At 41.1% G+C, this 24,146-nt stretch overlaps 1 protein-coding gene across 5 annotated transcripts in view; it reads right to left on the bottom strand.

Moving 5' to 3' along the window:
- The window catches only part of gria1a (glutamate receptor, ionotropic, AMPA 1a), a 65,555-nt gene that overhangs the window by 26,839 nt on the left and 14,570 nt on the right, over positions 1-24,146 (bottom strand). For all 5 annotated transcript variants that reach the window (XM_056382638.1, XM_056382635.1, XM_056382639.1 and 2 more), the window contains exons 3-11: positions 22,481-22,720; positions 18,382-18,566; positions 14,374-14,427; positions 11,407-11,565; positions 10,702-10,869; positions 9,511-9,615; positions 8,322-8,432; positions 3,768-3,974; positions 2,703-3,148 (exon numbers count right to left, since the gene is read on the bottom strand). In XM_056382638.1, the coding sequence (XP_056238613.1) occupies positions 2,703-3,148; positions 3,768-3,974; positions 8,322-8,432; positions 9,511-9,615; positions 10,702-10,869; positions 11,407-11,565; positions 14,374-14,427; positions 18,382-18,566; positions 22,481-22,720 (1,675 nt within the window). The remainder of the gene's footprint in view (positions 1-2,702; positions 3,149-3,767; positions 3,975-8,321; positions 8,433-9,510; positions 9,616-10,701; positions 10,870-11,406; positions 11,566-14,373; positions 14,428-18,381; positions 18,567-22,480; positions 22,721-24,146) is intronic.

Genomic DNA, 24,146 nt, shown 5'->3' with positions numbered 1-24,146 from the left:
ACTGCTGGATTTTATTTTGTTTTTGTGTGTGTGTGTTTTTTTTTTTTTTTTTTTTTAAGGCTGCAACACTGACTCCCAAACAGTATTTTATTAACAACACAAAAGGGACAATGAGAGTCACCTTGAAAGGACACTGTAAGTAAAGGAAGATATCTCACTCAAGTCCCTGCAGGATATGAGCCCTTGAAGCTGCCACCCTCACTGATGACACTAAGGAAATCTTCTGTTCTACCTGAAACCTATTTAAATGAGAACATGCACATGGACCAGTACATGTCTGGGTGCACTTCAGTGTGGGTTAAGTATCCCAAAATACTTCAAATGAAAACTGTTGCTGTTACCGGGCAGAAAAAACTCGACATACTTTCATCGTTACTACTGTGTGGCACATCTCTCTTTATTAGTGGGTAAATGGAACTTCAGGCCGACAGCCTTGTTACAGTTATTCTACAAGCGATGATGAAATATGCCTTACAGCTGTCTAATTTTACAGTCAGTGGCAGCATCACCAGGATTGCTGCAAGAACAGAAGTGATCTGTTTTGTCCCTTTAAACAGTCAGTGAGGTCTTGCATCAGGAGAGATTGTTTTCCCCGCAGGCAAAACAAATGCAGATACCATGCGAATATGTGCAAATCCATGTACGGTCAAGCACACACACGGTAACCTACACGCACATGCACACACACAAAACATGTGTGTGTGTGGATACAAAGAGGGAATGTACAATTTGCAGAAGCATGGTGACATTCTGCCTCTCTCCGTACGACGTACAAGGAAATCAATAGTTATTGGAGATGCATTTTCTGCCTGTAAGAGAAAAACACTCGGACAATAGGCTTCATCCTGCACGAAGCGCAGTGGAGTCTCCAGGCAGAACATGGTAAATATCAAGTGAGGGCCTGTGGGAGTAGGGATCCAGTACCTACAGCATGTACTGCTGAGCACCTATGTGCAGGATGCAGCCCTGTAGGTGCAGAGATTTTCTTCCTTCTGATATTTGTGTAATGTAAGAGCAAAGTGGAAATACATTCCATAAATGTCACAAGATGGAAGCCAAGATAAATAAAATTGAGTGCTGCACAGGGCTATGATTTCTTTAACCTTCAGATACTCAGTCAGGGAAGGTTGATTGAACACCACTGCTATTTCTCAGCAACTCCCTTCTAAAACAAATACTTACATTCAGACCTATGAGCCTTACAACACAACACATCTCATATTGTGGGTCACTGATCAGCTTGGATGATGCAGTGATGATGCACTTACTTCACAAGGACTCTTTCTATATACTAGTTATGGGATCTTTTGGAAAACAGTTCTCAGTGTGTTCCGTCAAAACCGCCAGAGCAGCCATACACCATCTCTGGGAACAGACATGGCTACTGGATTCTTCTTCTCATGTCCTTTTAGATTTATGGTGGAGGCAGGAATGATTATCTGAGGAATGATTATCTCTATAAACTTGTTTTTTTGTATTGTATTTTGCATTTTGGGAGAATCAATTTTCAAACCATAGTCAAACACTGATGAGTTAGATGAGAAAATCAATACCACTCTCATACCTAACTGTCCTGTCTAGCTAATGTTTAGTTGTTTTGTTTAATCTGTATGAAAACTGACATTTATCTTTACCTTTGGACCAAGCCAGGCTAGCTGTTTGTAGCCTTTATGCTACTCTGAGCAAACCACCTCCTTATTTACCATACAGACATGAAAGTGTCTCCCACAATTTCTTTCAAGTTGTTGAGTACACATCCGTATTTATGAACAGATGGTGACATTAAAAACTTTTCAGTTTCTAATCCAAACCGAAGCAACAACATCATCCTCTCCATCCTCACGGTATAGTAACTACAGTTTAGATAGATTATGCATACATGCACCAGCCCACTGCACGTATATACATAATGCATGTGTAGCTTAATGTTTAAAGAGACACAATGCTCTAGCTCTACCCATGACCTAACCTGTCTCTGCTGGTTCTTACAGTGATAATACTGACATTATCCTCTCATCTCCTCCTCCAAGTCCCCCTGGAAAGCTCAGAAAGTCGACCTCAGTGTCTCTAATTTCAGACACTTAATGAGATTTTTAATTGGTGACCTTTTGAGAATGGTTTCATGCCACAGCTCATGAGAGCACTCGAGGGGAGCCAACACATACCACTCAATACTTGCACCAGGATCCTTCATAACAGCCTTTCAAGAGTCTGATATTTACCTTTACCCACGGATAGACGGATGGACGGATGGACGGATTGATGGATGGATGGATGGATAGATAGATGGATAGATAGGTAAATAGATAGATAGATCGGACTGATCTACCAACACTAACAACAGTACTAGTCCGAGAAGTTCGTGGTATCTTAATACCACCACAGGCAGTGTCTGGAGACAGAAGAATGAAAACACAACACTCTACAACATGACCACATCCGAAACTACCTCTGCTGCTCCTCATCAAACTTTCAGCATTGCTCTGTATGACAAGTGACTGGCAAAGAACCAAATCTCAACAAACAATGCTCAGCTGAGTTGAACAACAAAGCAACACAGCATGTTGAAGCGTTGGTGTGGCATACATAAATACATTGTATGTAGGTGGCGCTGAGTGTCTCTTTGTGTACCAACAAACAAAAGAAGCGATTCAAAGGACCGTGGATGCAGTGCAGCAAAATTTGTGGCCTCAGTTTCTTACCGTGGTGAGATATCGCATCCCTGCTGCATGAAGGCGCCCAGTGAAAACCAAAGGGAGTTGAAGATGCCGAACTCATTGGTCTGCTCAGGACTCTGTGGGTTGGTGTTCTGCTGAGTTGGCGTCTGGCCCTGCTGCATTCCGTTAGAGGCTGCAGCCTGAGTGGGAGTCTGTGGCTCACCTCCCTCCTCGTAGTCCTCAGCGTGCCACTCGTACGGGCTGAACCGACTGACAAGGAAGAGGACGACGCTGACGCCAATGTAGGCAAACACTATGCACATCCAGATCTCGTAAGCCAGCGGGTCCAGGAATGAAAACACACCAGGTTTGGATTTGGTGGGTTTCTTAATCATGATGGAGATACCAAGGGACATGAAGGGCTTGGAGAAGTCGATGACTTCTTCACGGACCAGGGTGATGGTCAGAGGAGCCACAGCCACATCTGCTTTCTGACGGAAAAAACCAAAGACAGACAGGGCCATAAACAGAAATACACTGCACCATCAATCTGTCCGTCTTTTATGTTCTGCAGTTTGTTAAAGGTAAAACCACAGGATTGTGCAAACCAGAGTTCTTTACCAAACACCTACATATTGCAAGACCAGCTATAGTAATAAACTTTAAAAAATAAGGAATCTTTTTAGACCCTTTAGCTGCATTTCTCTGGGAAAGCTAAGGTCGGTCAGCCTCAGCTATACTTGTTTACTACTAATCAGCACATGTACACATGCTAACACATGAAACTAAGATGGTGACCATGGTAAACATGATTCCTGCTAAACGTTATTGTATTAGCATTGACATATTCAGGTGAAAGCACCACTGTGCCTGACAACAGAGCTGGAAGCTAGCGCGCTGTTAAATGACTGTAGCAACCTTTAAATTATTCTCATGTTGTAAGCTTTTGGTTGCAGAAAAAAAAGCTATCCCAGTGAAAATTGTTGTAGTTAGTCATTTTCAAGTCTTTGTCTTTTTGATTTTACCACTGGGGTATTTTAAAACTGTAGACGTTATGTGTATTTTCCACCTTTAAATGGGGAATAATCCAACACAAATCTGTCCACTCACCCCATACACCAGTTCGCCCACCATGCCGTTCCACATCTTGGTTTCAGGATCCCTGGCTCCATACTTGCCATCTGAAACAATCTTCAGTTTGTACTGGTAGCCCACGTGTTTGGCTATCTCTGCAGCCAACTCGACGATGTAGCCCTCGTACTTATCGTTTCCCACGAGCTGCTCATGGTTCTTCTTCAGCATCACATATGGAGACTCCTGTTAGATGTAGGGAAACCATGTGTAACAACAGAATTTTTTTTTTTTTTTTCTCCTCTCATCAATTTTACGTCAAGTGTCAAAAATCACATACAAGAAATGAGTGACCTGTTTTTGAAGTAATTAAGAATTTCACTGATGTGAAAACAAAATCTACGCTGATATGCATTTCTTGACACAAGCCGTTGTGACAGTAAGTAACATAACATTTACAGCATGACAATTTGTTAAGCTAATTGAGCCAAAGACAGCGTTATTGCTTGTAATAAAGCTTTAGTATGTAGTTAAGTTTAATAATACTATGTGTAAATTTTAAGAAGCAATATTATTAATACATTTGGTGCTACAGTGCAATTCATAACACACACATCCCACCCTTATTCAAAGCTAAGGCTCGGGAAAAAAAAAAAAAATCTTACTAGGCCCAAAATATAATTGCTGCTGTGAAAGGTTTGGAAGAAAAGATAATTCTATGAAATTACAAGGTATTATTTTGGCTTTGTTCCTTGAAGGTATGGTGTGTAATTCAAATACAAAACGTGCCTAAGTATGAGCATTACATCAGTGTTGTCGTGTTGAAAGGAGTGTTGATAACATGCAGCAGGCTGTGGGGAAGCGGAGGAATTGGACAGGGTTATTAAAGCTGAGAAGACATTGGATCTGAGAGGGAAAAGGAAGTGTATGTGTGTGTGTGTGTGTGTGTGTGTGTGTGTGTGTATGTTTGAGCCATGTAGACGGCGCAGCAGCCACTGCTGACCTCTGCTCCGGGGCCAGGCTGTTCTTCTTGTTATATCACACTGACATTTGTACATCTCACACTGATTGGATGTCCTGAGAAATTACAGCTGACATGACACCTGGTGCTTCACATTACTTTCAGAAAAATGTGTTTCATATAGAATACCAGTCAGTCTGTATTGTCCACCAGCACCAGCAGGGCCTCAATTCCCACAAGTTGTTATGTGTGTCTGCTTTTAGCTAAGGCTGTGCTGAGCTGAGCAAATCCTGCCACCATATATCATCAGGGTCTAGAGAGGGTGTGGAGTGGGGGTTTCCTTTGTGTGTAACAGTTATCTGGGTTCTCCTGCTCTTTATGGTTGAGGTGAACGTAATCATTGTTACACGTGGAAACCCGAGGCCCAATGGTAGAAAAAAGGCACCCCAGGGAGACAGTGGGGAGAAAGGTCTGGCATGCAGTCCTTCTACATGCTGTGCACTTGCACTCAAAGTCACAGACAAAAACAGACACACACACAGACACACAGACACACGTGCGTGCGCAAAGAGATATGGCACGGCATACACACAGTCCTCCCGGACTCAGTCTCATCGACCTCAAACTGTTCCACTGAGATCCGCTGTCACTCAACCGTGTTAAACATAATACAGACACACACACATACACTCAAGAACATATTTCAAATACACATTATGTGTACAAATGTAAACACACACACTGCAAGTGTACAGAATCAAACAAAATACATGGTTAGTATGTTTGATTATTTTTATCAGGGGTAAAAAAAATTTTAAGTTAGTGAAGTTAAACAGACCTTGATGGAGCTTTGAAAATTACACAATTTGCTCTTGAATGCTAAAATTTCTTGCAGAATGCCTATCAAAATAACTGCACTTATTTTAATAGTTGCACACAGTGAGTGCCATTAATAACCAATTTCTAAAACTAACCCTTAAAATTCCAGTCATGGCCTGGTTTTAGTGTAAAGCCATGATCGTGGAGACGCCAAACTAAGGTTCTCCATTAAACATGTCCTGCTTCACTCCTCCACATATCCTGTTAGCCCAGGCTTAGTCTGTGTGCACAGGCTGGGAAAGCAGGGATTGCAGGGAGAGCGTGAAGTGATACCTTCATGTTGGCAAAACAACATGCTCCCTGAAGCAACGAATCAGTCGGCACAAAAGTTATAAGGTGCAGAAACTCTCCTGCTACCCTACAGCCCAATAAGTGTTCACACCTTATCTCTTCTCTTAGGTTCTGAGACAGAAAACCAATGTATCTTCTTAGAAAAGGGGACACTGATAGGAGATTATGTCAGAGAGAGTTATTTTAGGTCCGTACTCCTTGGAGACTGCAACCTTCGGGTTTAAATGAGGATTTTCATATGTTTTTTAATTAGATGCCAATAGACTACATGTTTTACATAGTATACCTAATGCTCTACATCAGTGGCTGCCGACCTTTTTTGCCATTTCTCGAGTACCATTTTACTGTAGTTAACACCATTCATATATAAAAGTGGATATTGTTAAAATAAAACTTTCATACAATTGAACTGTCAATGTTAGGTTGATTTGATTGAGTCTACTTCTACCACTTGGAGTGGCAAATTTCAACAATTCATTCATTAATTTAATTCAGTGTTTCACCTTCTCTGCCATCTACACAACCTCATTTGCAACATGTAGTGTTAATTGGTTACAGCAGACCCAATGTGGATATACACTATATATTTAAATCAAATAATAATTTCTCTTAAAGTAAATGGGCCACTCTACAGTCTTCCCTTTGGTGTAGTCACACAGAAAGTTTTTGCGTCAGGACTTATGCATGATGTCAGAATAGGAATAGTGAGAAAATGTTGGTATGGTTAGGGTGTAGCTAACCCTGTACAGTCACACAATAAATGTAAAAGTAGCCTAAATTAACTAGTTTTTTTCATGACATATTTCCAACCTTTGCAACAATGTTAATCAGGTATAAACAAATTCTGTAAGATATGTAGCTCCTTCTTTAATTAGTTGAATTGATTATATTAGTGTTAATGCTGGAGTTTATTTAGAGCCATTTTGGCACAAATTTGTTGACGCTTGACTAAATCCTTCCCCCATTTGGAAGATACAGCTGCAGTCAGAAATTCCCCATATCTTAATTAGGACTAGGAGGCTGATCAGGCTGAGCAGATATTCCAATTCAGCTGCTCGTATATTTTATATGGATGGAGTATAGCGTTATCAGATGATTCTCATCGGTAATGCCACTATATATTCTTCTGTTTTCTTGCTGCACCTACAAGGTCCCAGATTGAAAGCTTCTCTCTATAAAATAAAATAGCACAGATTGGAGTGTGCCGATGCCTCTCCCTGTTATTCTACATTGCCTCTCAGCTCCATCACCTTCACCAAGCCTTTATCTGGCGAGGGGTGAATTTCTCTTAAGGAAAGCACATAGTTGAAATCCTTTACCCCCTTAACCTCTCACAGTGGAGATCAGCTGCACATACACTGCACTGCTCGACCTGACGTCTCCTGCAAAGTATCTTAAATCAGGTAGTGTGTGTGTGTGTGTTTTTCTTTTTACACATTTCATCCACTCATCGAAGAGCTACGCCTGTTCTCACTCCAACAAAATTTCATGGCGGCAGTAATGCCCACAGATAAAAGACATTCCCACTTAAAAAATACACCAAGAGAACAGAAAGAACCAGTGCTGGGCTCCAGGCGTCCACACACATGGCGTATTCTCTGATATTAAATTTTCAACAAGCTGCAGACACTGAGAACATCCTGTACCTGCAGAGAAATGCAACCATCTTTATTACCCTCTACTGTACATCAGCCAGGTATTGCCAACTGTGTCCTTTCTTTTGTGAAAATGTCAGGATAAGCTGGCTGCCATGAGAAATGGTCAGATTGAATCTTTTCTTCTCTATTCTCAAACCCAACCTCCTTCATGGACCCTGCCAGCTCCATCTCAGTTATATAGGCCAGGACACTTAACACAGCCTGGCCAAGTCGTGTTGAACAGCCTGATGGTGACATCGGAGCCAAATAAAGAATATGGGAGGAGAGAGAAATGAAGGACACAATGACACTTCACACTGTCAGAAATAAGTCTTCTCCAGTGCTATTTAGGACTTTCTAACTACTTAAATGATGAGGAATGAACTCCTGGAGCCTTCCGCTCCACTCGGTTTTTCTTGACATGAAATGTCAAGCTGAGTTGTCCTTGTGTTGTCTTTTAAATGTAGATTGAATATGTAATGAATTAAGCCTGCAACTCATCAACATGCCAGTAGGACAGTGATCCTGAGACAAATTTCTACACCTGTATTGTGTTTGCCAAATAAAGAGATTCGGATTCAGATTCTGAGCAGGCACCTGTCAGACGGCGAAAAGTTAGCAGAACAGAGCAGAAAAGGAAGGAGGGGAGCAAGATACAATCACAGATGTCTGCTGAATTCTTTCAGGGGCCTGAACCTTTAGGAACTCTATCATAAAAGAAAATGAAAAATGTTACCCTTTCTTTCTCTGTCTGCGTGTCTCTCATTTCACCTGCCCGTTCTCCCCCAAAAATCCGTCAAACCGCTCAGTTTTACTCAGACTCACCAAGATAGTGGTGACTATGTACGTTCTGTTCTGCAGGCCGTAAGTCTCGTTGCTGCCTCTCATGAAGCTGGCGGTGGTCACGTATTTCTCATCCTCGTTCCAGTAGCCAACCTAAGACAAGGAGAAATCCAGAGCATGTATTTATTAAAGTGCTAAAAATGAAATTTTAGATTGAGTGAAATCCTTTACTTTTGCTCCTACTCATATACTTGATAATAAAATCTATTTATCAAATTTCTTAGGACTACAAAATGTGCTTAAATTTAAGAGAGCTTGAGGTCTCTTAAGATGGCTAAGAGTAGATGCTTGATGGCTGAAGTACAGAAACCCAGGGGAGTGTGCACCCTATCTACATCAATTGTACTTAATATCACTGGTTATATTTACTGTTATTGGAAGCAATACTGTGGGTATAGTTTAGAAAAAGGTAATTTAACCATTTGATTTTACCATTTGACAGGAGCTTACATCACTTTTTTATTTATTGGCGCGCAAACAACAAACAAAGCTGACACTGACTGTCACTTTTCATGCATCCTCACTGTCTGCACTTGTCAATGTGACACTCAAATTTCTCTCATGTACCTTGTCTATAGCTTCTATCGTGCTCCGGTATGGTTTGCATTTCAGCTAGATTTCTCTTATTTCAGCCCTGCTTATACAAATATATGGTGTATTATAAAAAATATTACATCGTTTCACATTTCACATTTTTATTTCCTTTAGATAATAAAAAAAATTTAAATCGCTTTTTTTTGCAATAAAACCATATCACTGAATTAATCATAAGGATATTTTTTTTAAAAGAATGAACAACAGTGCAAATGTAGCATAAGACCTTGTCTTTGCCATTCACATGAATAATCATGGATCATTTGAGAGCTGTTCTAAAAGGTTACCCTTACACTTCACTGTAGGTAGCAGTAAATCGCTCGTTAAATGTGTCTTAATCTTCAGTCTTTTTTTTTTTTTTTTAACAGTCTTTATCTCCGTAGGGCATTCTTAACAGAAATGCTTAGATGTTTGATAGATACAGGCCTAGACATTTCTTGGACTTATTGAATACTGGTGTAAGGAGCAAACAATAAATAATAATAATAATAATGAGCTTGCAGGCACAGTTTTTAAATAGGGTCCTTAAGCAAGAATAAATATTTGAAATTGGAGCCTCAGGCGACCTCAGTCCTACCTTCTTAGGTCCAGATGGGGCCAGTTCCATGACGCTCACGGTGTAGTTGGTTCTGCGGCCTTTCTCGTTGAACTGAATGTGACCAGTCAATCCATCTATACGGACCTGTAATGGAGTCACACACATATTGAATAAGTAACTCTCAGACTCGCCCGGCAGATGGGTAAATAATGGCTGCCGTGAAGCATTTTCATACAAGCCATTTTCTTCACGTCTGCTCTGGCTTGAAGCATTGGCATGCCACGCTCACACACGACGCATGTCGAGCGTAGTTTGCACATGTTTGTATATTATTCATTCGTGAAAATCCACGGTGCCTGGGTCCCTATGGAGGTGAGTGACAGACGGTGTGCGTGCATGTGTACAGTGCAGTGTGTTTGTCTTGGCTGTGTGATGGAGTTAATTGAGCGAACACGGCTTCAATCTCCAGTCTATCCGCAGGCAGATGGCTAGATTGACTCTGAGCAGGCCTCTGCACAGCCACTCTGCAGACAGAGCCTCAGGCCACACACACACACACACACACACACACACACACACAACACACACACACACACACACACACACACACACACACAAACACAGACACACACACACACGCACACAGACTCACTCCTCATTCACATGCAATTACATGTATGCCCTTGGAAACATTGGAAGCATTTATTATACACTATTCATTGTCTATGTAAATGGGGTCCCAGAGAAAATAAACATTTAACTTTTAATTGCCTTTTTAATTGAGAACTGTTTTTCTGCAAATAGTAAGAGTTTTTAATATAAAATAATTGTCCTTGTTACTCGATATACTTGGTTTTAGATGCATGAGTGTGTCTGTGTGTGCATGAGATCAAGAGTTCTCACAGCCAGTGCAGTATTTCCATTTCCACTGCCAAATATTTCATCTCTAAACTCAATTGCTGATGTCATATTCCATGATGATCACAGCCCAGTGTTATTGCCCGCAGGTTTTGTTTACTAGCCATGATGTCACATTTGATACCGGAGAGCTCTCCCACGACTTAATGTGAACTTTACACGACAGAATGAGACCTAATTTGTTCAGCCAGACCCGGCTCAGGAGCCGTTAGCCAATGTGCCACTCAAGAATTTGAGAAAGTGTGCGCACCAGTCCATGTATGAGCATGTGTGTGCGTGTATCAGTGTGTGTTTCTATGTATGTGCGCCAACCTGCTGCAAGGCTCTCTGGATATCTATGCCCTGTCCCCAGGGAGCTGGTGGGTTGGCAAGACACTCTCCGGCGTTGCCCCTGCGAGAAATGTCTATCCTCTGTCTCCTTAGATTCTGGAAGGCCGTGGACATGACTTTCACCCCGTCATATGTTAAAGCGCCTGTGTACTGCAAAGAGAGAGAAGACAATTAAAAACAGAAGCGACACTAATAAGAACTCATAAAGGTCTTGGCTGAAGAAAGGCGAGGCATTTTGAGTTAATTTTTTTGGCTCCATAAATACACAAATGTTTGGATTTGAAATCAATCTTCTATCTCAGCTGGTTGCGCAGTTGTTATGGCTAAAAATCAATAATCATTTAATAGCAGAAGTCCCACATCTGATTCAACAAACTCAAAGGTAGATAGGATCAAGGGCTATCTGCCCACCAAATTTAATGAAAACCCTTTCATAACTTTTACCAATATGCTGCCGACAATCACAAGCAAACCTACTGACAGGGGAAATAACAACCTGCTAGGCTGAGGTAACCCTAACCTCACACAGAAAATCAGTGATCACAACTACAAAGAACGTGGCTGGATTTACTTTGACAACATGGCAGGACTCTCTGTATAAACTGCACAACGTCTTCTTTAAAGACAGAATAAGGAAAATAAAAGAAGAAAAGAAGATATAGATAGAAGAGAGTGAAGGGTAAATACTTTGAGTCCACTCTTGGGCACTTTGGAGTCCTTGTTGTCAAACTCCATCCACTGCTGGACGACGCGGCTGACGCCGGGCTCCGAGTTGTTGACGAGCTGGAAGCCGGTGATGTTCGCCCCACCTTTCCTCAAGTCTGTCAGGTCGATGTCCAGGAAACCCTGAGACAGGGAGAAGGATACGCAGGGAAAATCTGTAAGAATTCTGATTTTGTTCATCTGCACAGTCCATGATTATTGCGAGCAAAGCAGATCCCTGAACGAAAATCATTCAAAATGCCTGGCAGTGGACAATTAACCATGCTCGCCACAAAGAGGGGCCATGATCTCTGTCTTGAGGTCAGCTGGAGTGACAATCGCGCTTATTGGTTTGTGACCCTGTAAAGCAAATCAATGTCTACTTGCAAACCATGGTCACAGGTTATGCTTCAAAGTGGACCTCAACCATGAGCAGTTCAAAGAGAAAATCCAAAGTGAGAGTTTTTCTTTGGAAGTTCTTTCATTTGATGGATTTTCAAATGAAAAAGCCTTGATGTGTCATGGTATCCAGCATTTCACCAAACAACAGCCAAAAATTGAAAAACAAATTAAATTTTTATGTGACAGAAATCTGTTTTGGTTTGTTTTTTATCCATCTAATCATCTTTTTCGCCCCTCTGATTGTTCTTTGGACCCTTTAGGGGGTCCCAATCCCCAGACTGGGAACCACTGTGCTATATGATTAACAGGATAAGAAAACAGAAATAAACACATTCCTGCTACACTGAGTAATATTTGTTTTTTGGACTTTTCTTTAATTGCTGCTTTTGTTTCGTCTTGGTAATTTTACCTCTAAAAACAGGCAACATATGAAACTGGTGGCAAGGTGGTATTAAAATACACATTGCTTTGTTTCACAAGCCGAAAAGGCAGGAAACCGGTGGGTAATTTAGGAGACTGCATCGTAGTAACAGCTTTAACTCTCCCATCAAAAGTGCAAGGGTTAATTGCATAATGAAAATGAAAATTTTTTCTTTTTCACTTAAGAGAGGTTACCCAATTGAGCAGACTCCATCCTTGTCTTTCCTGAGGGACATGAGTAGTGGGAAAGGAAATAGAAAACCTCATTTCATGGCAGGAACAGTCCGCAGCTAATCTCTGATAGACTGAGTCCTCACAGGCTACTGTTAACAGGGGCAGGATCAAACCCTTATGGGCTACTGTGAACAATGCAAGGGATGCCGCAGGCGGAGTAGAATGGAGAGAGGAAGCGATTTACTGTAATGGTATCTCCTACTTGTATTTTTTCCCCTGACTATTATGTGGAGAAGACAGAAAGGCAGTTGAGGAGGAGAGGCCGTTTCAGTGTCTCTGTAGGCTGCCTGTTAGTGTGGGGAGAAGAAGAGGCAGACAAGTGGGAATGGGGTGGGAGTAGAGACGGGGTGGGAGAGGGGGTGAGAAGATTTGTCTGTGATTTGTCTAAGATTTAAGAGCAAAGTTTTGACTGATGAGAAGGAAAGGTGCCTCACTGGATTGTCTCCTGCTCGCCAGGCATCCGGCTGACAACACACGCCTCTCTATCCGTTCTTCTTTCTTCCCTGCTATGATGTTATTTGTTTCATGCCATTTGATGTTCGGCTCTCTCCTGGCCATATGTCTGTCTCAAACTCTTGCTTGTTTACTTTCTCTGATCTTCATATCCATACAGTAAGGACAGATGAAGGCTGGCTGTTAAGTAGCGCAACGTTTAAATTGTTTGATGCCCTTTATCTTTGGTGAAAGGTCGGACTGGAACAAAATGAAGTGTAGCTCAAGCTTCAGGAGACAAATGGAAGCAAGGGAAAAGGGGGGCAGCGTTCACTCCCCCCTCTCCTCTCACCAGTGTCTCCCTAATGTAGCTATGTGTGTTGCCAGGTGTCTATATTTCTCAGCTGAACAGACAGAGTTGTCTTTTTTTTCTGCTCCATGTGTGAGCTAATGCAGTGCAGTGAGCTGAAGAGGTTACTATAGAAACTAGCCTTTCTAACACTGGTCATGGAGGGGGGTATCTCAGACAGATATTTTAACCACATTTAAGAATGTGTTCAAATTCTTTCTTCTTCTCTCTATTGCCCTATGCTTAGTTTTTTTCAGATAGACACACACACACACACACACACACACACACACACACACACAGCTGCAAACGTAGACACGAGTAAGTAAATTAGTTAAATAATAAAAAGGTGCAAGGACATAGAAAAAGTAAAATTTTCTGCACACACCTTTTAACGGGCCCATTATAAATGACGATGGCCACTTTGCGTATCAGCTGTTATTACCGTCCAAGTCTTATCATTTAAAATTAAATCTGGCAAACTGGCCAGACAAGAGAGATTGAGCCAATCTAAAAACCCCAGCAGTGAGAAATTGTTCAAGCCAGCAGCTGCATATTAATACTGTTATTACTACAGCTTCTGTTGATGTCAATTTTTCTCTTCATTTGGCTGCGTTTAGTGAGTCTGCACAGTGCTGTAGGGGTCTACATACCATTTGCGCTGAGAAAATGGCAGCAGACAGAGAGAGCTAATGGATATAAGCTTGCATACATTGGCTCCATGACCTTTTTCTGTCACTGTGAGTCAGCATTGATTTCTGTCTCCGGCTGTCACAGGTTTCCCACTTGTGCCTCACTGTAAGTCTACTACTGTGCTGTTGTTCCGTCTACCGGTTTGACAGTGCAGGGAAAGAATATCTGATGTAGCTGGAGAGGAAAATGGGATGAAATAATTTAAGAGACACAAAACCAGATTGTTTAAGGCTAAATTCTTAGGCGCATACAAGTCTATTGAACGGGTTATAAAGTACTGGAAGTCTGGAATCCTGTTTAAAGCCACATTTAACAGCAATGCAAATACCGTCTGGGAATGAAAGTATGTAGTGATGCATGTGGAAAATCTCCAAAGAAATCTAGATGGATAAAATTCCAGTGCTGTGATTATGATTCCTTACCAGGTTAGCCAGGATGTAGTGATAGCTCTTTGCATTCTTGCCTTGTTCAACAATCTGAAAGACAAGGGTAGAGGAGAAATAAAGAATCAAATACCTGTGATGGAAAAACAGAAGGTCGGTTTGTGTGTGTTTTTTTGTGTGTGTGTGCAACTAAGAGAGCACGGGGAGACTTTTGACAGCGACTCAGCAGCGCGCCTGGTACGTGTACGTACTTGACCTTGTGCAAGACAGAAAGGAAAGGAGGTTCATAGGAAATCAGAGCAAAGAGACTGAGCATTGAAAGAACCACTTTATAAAAAGGTGGCTAACTTCGCAAATGTCAGCTTTAATCTTTGTGTAAAAAGGCAACATATTAACAGATTACCAACTCCACATAATAACAGTTATGAAAGTAGGTGAAAGAAAATGACAGTTCTGGAGTCCGTTAGGAACAACTATGACTAAAATGCCCTCTCCTCTGCTCTCCTCTCCTCTGTGATGAAATGTATTAAAATGCTGTTTCTTACAACTTTGTTACCTTTTGCCAGACACCCACTAACCACAACAAAATAAAACACAAACACATTATATCTACCACACACACTCCCACCATTAATACTATTCATATATTAAAATGTAAACAAAAGTAATGAATTCACTTAACTATAAAAATTACAATGCATAACCACACGTAAAGGCAGTCACACCCTAAAACATCCCATGCTGAACATTAAAAAAGAAAGGACTATTCATTTTTACCACAAAATAAACAATTAAATGAAAACAGGAAATATTAATTGATTGACTGTACAGTTTTCTATCAGATTTCTGTCTCTGGCTGTCACAGGTTTAAAAAGTAGTAGAAAATGAATGAATAAATAAATTCATATTTAATGCAAGTAAACTGCCATGTCAAACTGTCAAAATTGTAATTAGTCATCAGTTTGTAAATACTGTGCACACTACTATATTTGCTTCCCTCCCCCTTGTGCTCTTTCCTCTGTTTTCAGTATAGTTCCCCTGAGAGCTCTGATTTGATCTTTGATCTAATATTAAATAACTTACAATACTCTACTTCCCTGGAACTCCTTCATGGGCTAACAATACCATCAAATAATGCAGTCTTTCAGGGCTGAACTGTGCACAAGCCCCTCTCCTACGCCTGCTGTACACTCCATCTCTCTTCTGCCTACACTGCTGTCATTCTCTAACAGCCGGGCGACACAGGTCAGCCGAGCACCTAGGGTCAAGGCAGTTTGAACATCACAGTGAGAGTTGTGTAGTGTAGCGTAGTGCCAGAACCATTTTTTTATTTTATTTTTTTTATAAATGAAACAGGCACTTCAAGGTGGTGATACACAAGTTGAATGTCTCAATCATCTGTGCCTAAAAAAAGAGCCCGTTGTGCACGTCAGTGTGTATGTGTCATCACAACACACTGGGCAATCACATAACATAAGGCTGAGTGGGCAGCACTAATTTAAAACACACACCATCCAATTATTAGTCTTAGCAAAGAGGAAAAAAAAATTGCACTGTCTCTGTTTAGGCACTATGCATGACCTCACTCCTCCTCCTCTCTGTGAGCATTTTCCCCTATGCATACTTGGTCGAGTGTACTCATTTGTTTGTGTGTTACGTGTGTGTGTCTAATGATGCTGTAGGTCATGACAGAAGGTGGTATTTGTTATTAATGGTGACCCCAGCACAAGGCGGGCCCCGCGGCCAAGCCCTGGGCAAGGAAAATCTAGAGGGAAGGAGGAGACACACACACACAAGCGCTGACATCAATACAACCTACACCGGGGAAAAACACACATTTCTGCCACAGTGGACTGTCAAATGGAAATGTTTTGGATGAGAGTAGATTTTTAATTATACATGCAGATTTTAGGAGTCATTCAGAGTTTAGGCCCAAGAGAACGGGTCAATTGTTTCTCTCTGTGTAGGAAAACAGACTCTGAGATTCCTGTACTGTCACAATATTTGTTAACTGAGGACTCTTCATCAACATTCAGCCTACCCGAGAAGCTAGCCTCAGGATACTGTTAGTGACATTATCTTAACAGAATCTGTGTACTGTACGAGTAGAATGAGATGAACACAGTGAGTTTAAAGGGCAAAAGAGGCAGAGCTGTATGTGTGCGCCATTGTTTTGGTGCACGGGCAGGGCAGCGTGGCGGCAGGGAGCAGATGTGGGTGATTGATGGTGGCCGTCTGAATGGAGAACTTCTCAGGCTCAGCTCCTGTAAACTGGTGAGAACCCATGCAATAACCTTAACTGTAGACACTAGGCCATCAATAATGTTCACACAGAGTGTAGCCTACACATACAGATAGTGACTATCTGTGTGTGTGTGTGTGTGTGTGTGTGTGTGTACGCTCTTTTTTTCTTATAAACAACAATGTATTGAAACAGAAAAAAACAAATAAAAAAAAACGATTACAGCCTGACTGAAAATCATAAATCAAGTGGCATCAACAAGCAAAACAATAGAAATATAACAAATGTGTTATATTAATGTTATATTTATGTGTTAAAGCTTTACGTTATCACATGGCATATGTGTAGTTTATAACACATTTCTCATAGCAGACATTTGACTTGTCATAGTATGAAAAGCACAGGTCCAACAAATGCCAGGTGAGCCAGCTAGCTGACCTTGCTGACCTAAGTGGCGAGCACCTTATTAATATTACATGTGTGCTTTTTTGTTTTTGGTTATTTTTGAAGCAGTGGGTTCTTGATTTCAGACAGACAAAAGCAGGGTTCACATTTCTAGCCTGCTGAAAAGACAACTGTCCGTGCCAGATTTTATTAGCTGCAGTTAGCCAGCTAATTAAGCTAACGTTAGATACACGAGTTAGTTGAAAAAGCCATCACTGGCTGACCGTTTAATATTTCCAACTGACTTGTTTTAAACAAGAACCCTGTTAAAGGGATTTTATAGGTGCACTTGATAGTTATATGCAATATATCATGCTAAAAGACTGAGGCTAAAGCTAACAGGTACCAGGCAAAAAAGCTCAGCAGCGACCTCACCAGTTGATTATTCATGTAGAAGATGTGAATAACTACATCAAGTATTGTTCTGTACTAGAGTGTAGAGTTAGTTAGTCCTAGTATTATAAGTATGAAAACGGTAAATGTAATCTTCATTTATCTACTTATTAGCCTACATACTCTTTTCATATTTTACTTTAATTTTAAGATATATGTTTAATTTCCAAACTGGCATATAATGAGCATATAATATAGCGAGTAAAAGGTTAACTGCCGCAGTTACTCAATGTAATGCTCCTTGGCCTTGGAAGTAATGCATGGTTACTACTGTTAGAAGTAAGCTAGTTAGTATGTCTATTGAACGTTAGAGAGTCGTTTAATCCATTTCTTCCATTTTTTTTTTGTGTTTTCAATTTTTGAAAGGCAACAAAAAATATCCAAACTAATTAAATGCTGAGTTGAACTCGTACTGCAGCTCCATGTATGCCTCTTCAACATGCAGTAAAATCCCAAGCTCGACAGATCTACCAATGCCTAGTTACGGTTGCTAAGCTGTGGTTGGACAATGTCTGTTCAGGGGAAGACGTCAGAATCCTTCTTCTTTGAATAGGACAGAGGTGAGTAAGTGATGATGCTATCACAGAAGAACTGTCGGATCCAAATGCCAATGCTGTGTTATTTATTGCTCCTGTCCTTGATGCTCCAGAGACCAAACGCCACAGCAGACCGCCAACCAACCCCCACTGCCTCTCTCCTTTGTTCATTTGATTAAAACATGCACAACCTTGATCTTAACTATGTGTTTTAAAAATGTGTTCAATATATTTTTTCTGTCTTTTAAAATTAATGTGCAGGCTAATGACTGAGTTTATAAGCTTTATATGTGTCCAAAAGGGAAATTCACTGATCATGTAAAAATTCCTACTTGTATTATCTGCAGCTTATACTGTATATACAGTGTACTTTAAATTCTAATAAAATTACATAATCCCCTATCACTGCAAAAACAGAGAAAAGCTCTTTACCTTTTTGAGGATGCCAGTGAGCCTCTCAGTCTCACAGTCGATGATAATCTGGCCCTCCTTCCTCTTGTCCAAATCCTGGAACACTTTCAAGAAAGAGGCCTCTGTCATGGTCTCCACATTAACCGAGGTAACCAGCCAGTTCCTCTCTGCTGCTGTGTCCAGGACCTTCTGCAGCACTGACAGGCCTGGTGAAAGGAATGGGACAAGGTGAAACTCTCTGGGAAATGTTCAAGAACTAAAGTTCTTGTTCAACTGGAGAAGATAAACTATGGGAGTTAAATGTGTAGGTCTTTACACCAAAAGTTCTGCAAACAAGATGAATGAACTGATGAATGATAGTTGGTGTTCATTTACTGAAAGTGATCCTGTATTTTATTAGGCAGCATGAGACATAAATTATGTGTAGGCAAATTTTATACTGCAAGTAGTTATATTATCAGCTGAAAGATAAATTAAAACAAATTGAGAACAAAACAGAAGCCGTGTGGAAAACCAAACTGCTCGTGATAAGCTTATCCATCAGAATCTCCCCTGTAGCTTCAGTGATAAAGTGTAACGAGTGGGACAGTCCATTAAGCACATTGACATGTACAGGTGTGCTTTTCCAGCCCGTACAGCGCCAGCCTAAATAATCACCACTTTCACACAAACAAATAATCAGCCCGTGCATCATCGCAGACGACACGCTCACAGCCAGCTTTACACCATCCAAGCCCCAATTACAGGTGGCGCTAGTCAATTACACTGTCACCGATACGCTGCCGAAACTCTTGAGCATCATGGAGAAAGAGGAAGAGCATCCAATGAGTTAGGGGCTCATGCTAAGACAGGAAATAAAAGGCGATTAGAGAACACATTGATCTTGAGCTCTGATTTACAATCTGACTCACTGTTGTACTCCTTTGCTGCTGGCAATAGACCAATCAGATTCCTCTCAAGCTGGCAGCCACTGTAGTTCCAGAGAGTAAATAAAGTAATTTCACCCGCAGCAGACTGGCAGCCATTACCCAAATGAATTATAGTAATTACAAAATTTAGAAATGTAAACTAATACATGATGTAGCTGTATTTGTTTTTTTTTCCCCGCTACTAAGCTGGCAAACACTACTAAAGCCACCGTGGGCCTGTACTTGATGTGTTTTGCCTATCCTCCATGCTTGTTTGTTCATGTTCATACAGGCATTTCATGCACATTGAGCAAATGTAAAAACGGCTTATTCAGTACAACAACAACAACAACAACAACAACAACACAGCTTGTCAAAAGAAGAATGAGAAATACAGTCAGAGCCTCTGAAAGATTATTGCCCAACCTTAATAGAATGCACACCAGCTGCTCTCCAGGCAATTCATCCAGCCTATTTGACACAAGGTCATTAAGAAATGAAAAGATGGATTGTTTTTCACCTGCACATATGACCACAATACAGTACATGTAAATAAATTAGACAAGCAGGAAAATGCAGGGATGTTGAATGGAAATGATACACAGCATTAATGGGAAGGTAGATAGAGACGTATGGCAACTTTTATGGTGTCTCTCTCTCTATTCACTGTTGTTCAAGGGAGAATAACTATTCCTTGGCACTGACAGGTTTAATAGTAGCTTTGAAACTGGTGATAGACATGGGAACACAGCAGGCCGTTAATCATGGCCGTGAATAAAGTCAGTGGGTCCTGAGGAGAATGGACAACTGTTCTTGAATGGAGTTGAGTCCTGGTGTCAGTGGAGAGTTTCAGCACCATGGACAGCACCACACTATATCATGTTTTGTAAAGGACGCTGTGTCTAAAGCAGTTCACTTGTCTCTATCTTTTTATTCTTTTTTCCTCCCTTTGTAACTATCGTTCATCTCTCCTATCTTTATGTGTTAATGTTGTTTTATGAATCTGGTTCTGCATTATGTACATTATGTTCCAGCACTTGAGCATACAGCTGGGCAGCAGTCAAGATGAGCCAAAACTACTGCTTGAAACTCATTAGTGCTTAGTGTTGACAATGTTCTGTGCTGTAATGCATTACAAAGAGACCTGAAGTCAGCTTTCCTTCAGTGTTATCAAAGTGGCTGTACTATTTCCATAATTTTCCTCTGGTCCTCATTCCTCCTCTGCTTCACTCCCTTTTTTTTTTGGCTCATTGTGTTTGCAATGAATATCCTCTCGCCTATTTAAATGTAGCTATGTGCCCTGATGCTCCCCTATAAATCAGAGCCAGGCTGACAGAGAGGCTCATAGGACTAGCCAAGGTAAAAATGGTCCTCCAAAGGCATCCTGAAAGAGTATAATATCATAATAGAATCTGGCTGTCATAAGCACCCTTTTGGCCAGAGGCACTACACTGAGACCTGGGAACCAGGCAATTGTGAGAAGAGAAAATAACACTTTGGGAAACCATTTCCTGAATATTGTTTATGATAGGTTTAATGGGCTATCAAATTTGTTTTCCCGTTCTTGGCTTTTGAAAATAAAAATGAGAGGCACTTTTATTAGCAGATGCTGACTGGTAAGACAGATGTTAATAGAAAAAGGGGAAGATGTTAAAGCTACAGAGTTGGCAGGAAAGTGATAATGCAAATAGTATATGTGTCTGTCCTTGTCCACTTCTGATTATGGACTAAGAAACCTGGAAAACTAGAAATATAAATATGTATAGAAGAGAAATATATTAGACTAGAAACTAGATAGCTTCATAGGCAATATCACCAAGAGGTGATATTGACATTGGAGGAAGCACACTCGATGTGCACACACACACACACACACACACACACACACACACACACACACACACACACACACACACACAAGACAAATTCCTCACAACTAAATATGATTTTTCTTAAGGGCTTAAAATAACCCCGTAGGAAGGGTGACTGCAGCATAGTATCCAGGCAACAGAGAACTACTGATATGGATTCCACTGGCTCCATCCCACCACTCAATCACACAGGGGTGACCCTGCACACACACACATAAACACACACTACTCAACAGTTTGTGAGTGGCTAATGAATGGATCACAGAAGATAAAAAAAAAATCTGTGCGACATGTGTGGCGCTACGGCCGTCATACATCAATATGACTAGAGACCACTGTGAAATCTCCCCTGTCAACGCTTCTTAGTGCGCTGTGCAGAGTGACATGATGGCATCTGTCTTTTAAAGCTGGCTTAAGTCTGTTTATTTCTCTCACACGAGTCAAAAACATCAGCAGATAATAGTTGCAATAAGCCCTGATGTTGTCACATGCAAATTTGCATCTGCAAAAAGCGCATACAAAAATAAAATGTGCATGTTTTGGGACACAAACACACACACACACACACACACACACACACACACACACACACACACACACACACACACACACACACACACACACACACACAAATACACAAATACACAAATACACACATCATGGTCATGCTCCAAAAACCCACAACACCTGGGACAGATGGCATGGCATTATGGGAAGGGTACAGGTGATTGGCTCGAGAGGAGATGAAGAGGAGGAAGCAGGAGGTTGACAGGTGTGCTACTTTATTTCTTTCTGCCTCTGCAAGAGCACTATTAAGATGTTTAAATAGAATGCTACAGCAAGTTTTCCGTTTTTTGTTTCTTTCTTTTTTGCGACGTTCCACTGTAAAAGGGACTGTTGTGACATGGGTTATTGTGGCGGGCTGCTCAATGAAAAGCTTAATCTTTTGTTCCATTGTGAGATTTATCTGCTAGTCAGTGCAGGTCAATGTTTCTTTTCTGTGTTTGCTGTCTGTGCAGAGACGTCGGTCTAAAATAAATGTTCTGACGGCTGCTCATTTCTGCACAATGGCTGCAATTGACCCCATTGCTGTCACCATGGCAATCTGAAGACGACTAATGGTAGTTGGTTTAATGACTGGTTCTGGGTCTGACTGTCTTCCTGTGCATGTAGTAGAGCTGCATAGCTGACTTGTATTTAAGAGACTGTGCTAAAACATTAAATGTTGATGCTAAAAGATAAATTTTACATTTAGTAAAAGTATAAAAATAAAAATGTTCCCTAACAAAATGACTACAATCACACAGTTAAGATAAAGGCTGAATAAATTGTGTCTCCCACCTGAATCAGAACTGTACATGTAGACAAACTTGGTCCATCCGTAGTGGTCGATCACTCCCACCAGAGCGTCCTGCAGCTCAGGCCTCAGCTGGATGACAAACTGGTTAGCCGTCTCTATGGGGAAGGACGGCGTGACGAAGCAGACGTGCAGCGCCCCACAGAAGGACATGAGCATGTTGACTGTCTTCCTGTCATACAGACCGATGATGGCGTACACACCTTTGGAGAACTGGGAGCAAACTGTGAGTGAGAGATGAGAAAAGAGGGAGAGGGGGACAAGAGGAAAGTTAGTTTCTGGACTTTCTTAATTAGAGGATTATGGAATTTTTGTATTAAACTGAGAAATCCTGAAAGTGAAAGCCTGGGCAAATATAGTGAGCCAAAATTAAATGAATACAACCTCTTTCAATCAAGTAGGCACTTGCTAGTGTGGTGCAGACCAAAATTTACGTTAGCATAACCCATAAAATGTAATGTGAATTGATGGATTTTCAACACTGGGGATTTTAAGCTTTATACCGCTGATTTAACTGCGTAAACCAATTAACACGTTGCACAATATACAATAAAAAATATCTGTAATGTCTTGCTTTTTATTACGTGACGCATGCATTATATGTAGGTTTGTAATGATTGTAAATTACTAAATCATTTCCTATAAATTTCCTCATGTAGGAGTCAAATGTGTATTGAATTAGAGCTATTAGGCTGGGTTAAGTATTTGAAGACATCACCTTTGGCTCTGGAAATAATAATGATCATTTTGACTAATGTTTTATGGACCAAACAATGAATCGATTAATTGAAAAAATAATCGTTAAATTAATTGGTAACAGAAATAGGTTGCTTGCCACTCTACAATGAATCACAATTTACTAAACTGAATTGAATTCAACAGAGATAAGTAGAATCCAGACGTGTAAAAGTTTTTAACAATTTTCAGCTGAGAACAGCTTTAATAGCCTTGTCCATTCAACTACTCTGTGGCCTGTTTATGCAAAGCTGGCTTGCGGGTCCATCTGTGTACAACCAGCCTGTGTGTTTGCCTTCAGTGAGACGTGGAGGAGAAAAAGGCAGATTAGGAGTAGAGAGGTTAATCAATGCATCCCCAGGGTTCCATTGACATTTCACTGGCAGTAGGAGGCGGCTCCCATCTCTCATTTGCTTTTCTCCCTCTGTCTGTCCATTTCTCTTTCTCTCATTGTTTGTCTGTCACTTTGGCTTCCTTCACACCCTCTAATATCTTAAAATAGCAAATTTTCATCGATGATATTCTTCTCTCTGGAAGGTACATCCTCTCCATGCCTTCAGCATGGCATGCTATCTTTGTACTCGCAGGTCTGGCCTGGGCTATTTTCTGCCGTGGTGATGGGTGGGCCTTACTTATCCCAGTATTTACCAAACAGATTGAAGTCGCTGCCTGTCCCTCGTGCGAGAGCCAGCTCGCTGCTTGGAGCTGAGGGAAAGACAGAGAGGATGGCCCATACCCAAAACGCCTAACCTGTCACAGACCTGCACCCTCCAGGCAGGCACGTGTGTGTGTGTCTTTGCGTATGTGTGACGAAGATAGAGGGAGAGTGAGAAAAGGACAGTGGTATCACATAAAAATACATACACACGCACGCGCGCGCACACACACACACACACACACACACACACACACACA

This window comes from Seriola aureovittata, chromosome 8 (genome assembly GCF_021018895.1).
Source record: "Seriola aureovittata isolate HTS-2021-v1 ecotype China chromosome 8, ASM2101889v1, whole genome shotgun sequence".
Lineage (NCBI taxonomy): Eukaryota > Metazoa > Chordata > Actinopteri > Carangiformes > Carangidae > Seriola > Seriola aureovittata.
Note: the sequence above shows the minus strand (reverse complement) of the source record. Positions and strands in the feature narration are given on the sequence as shown.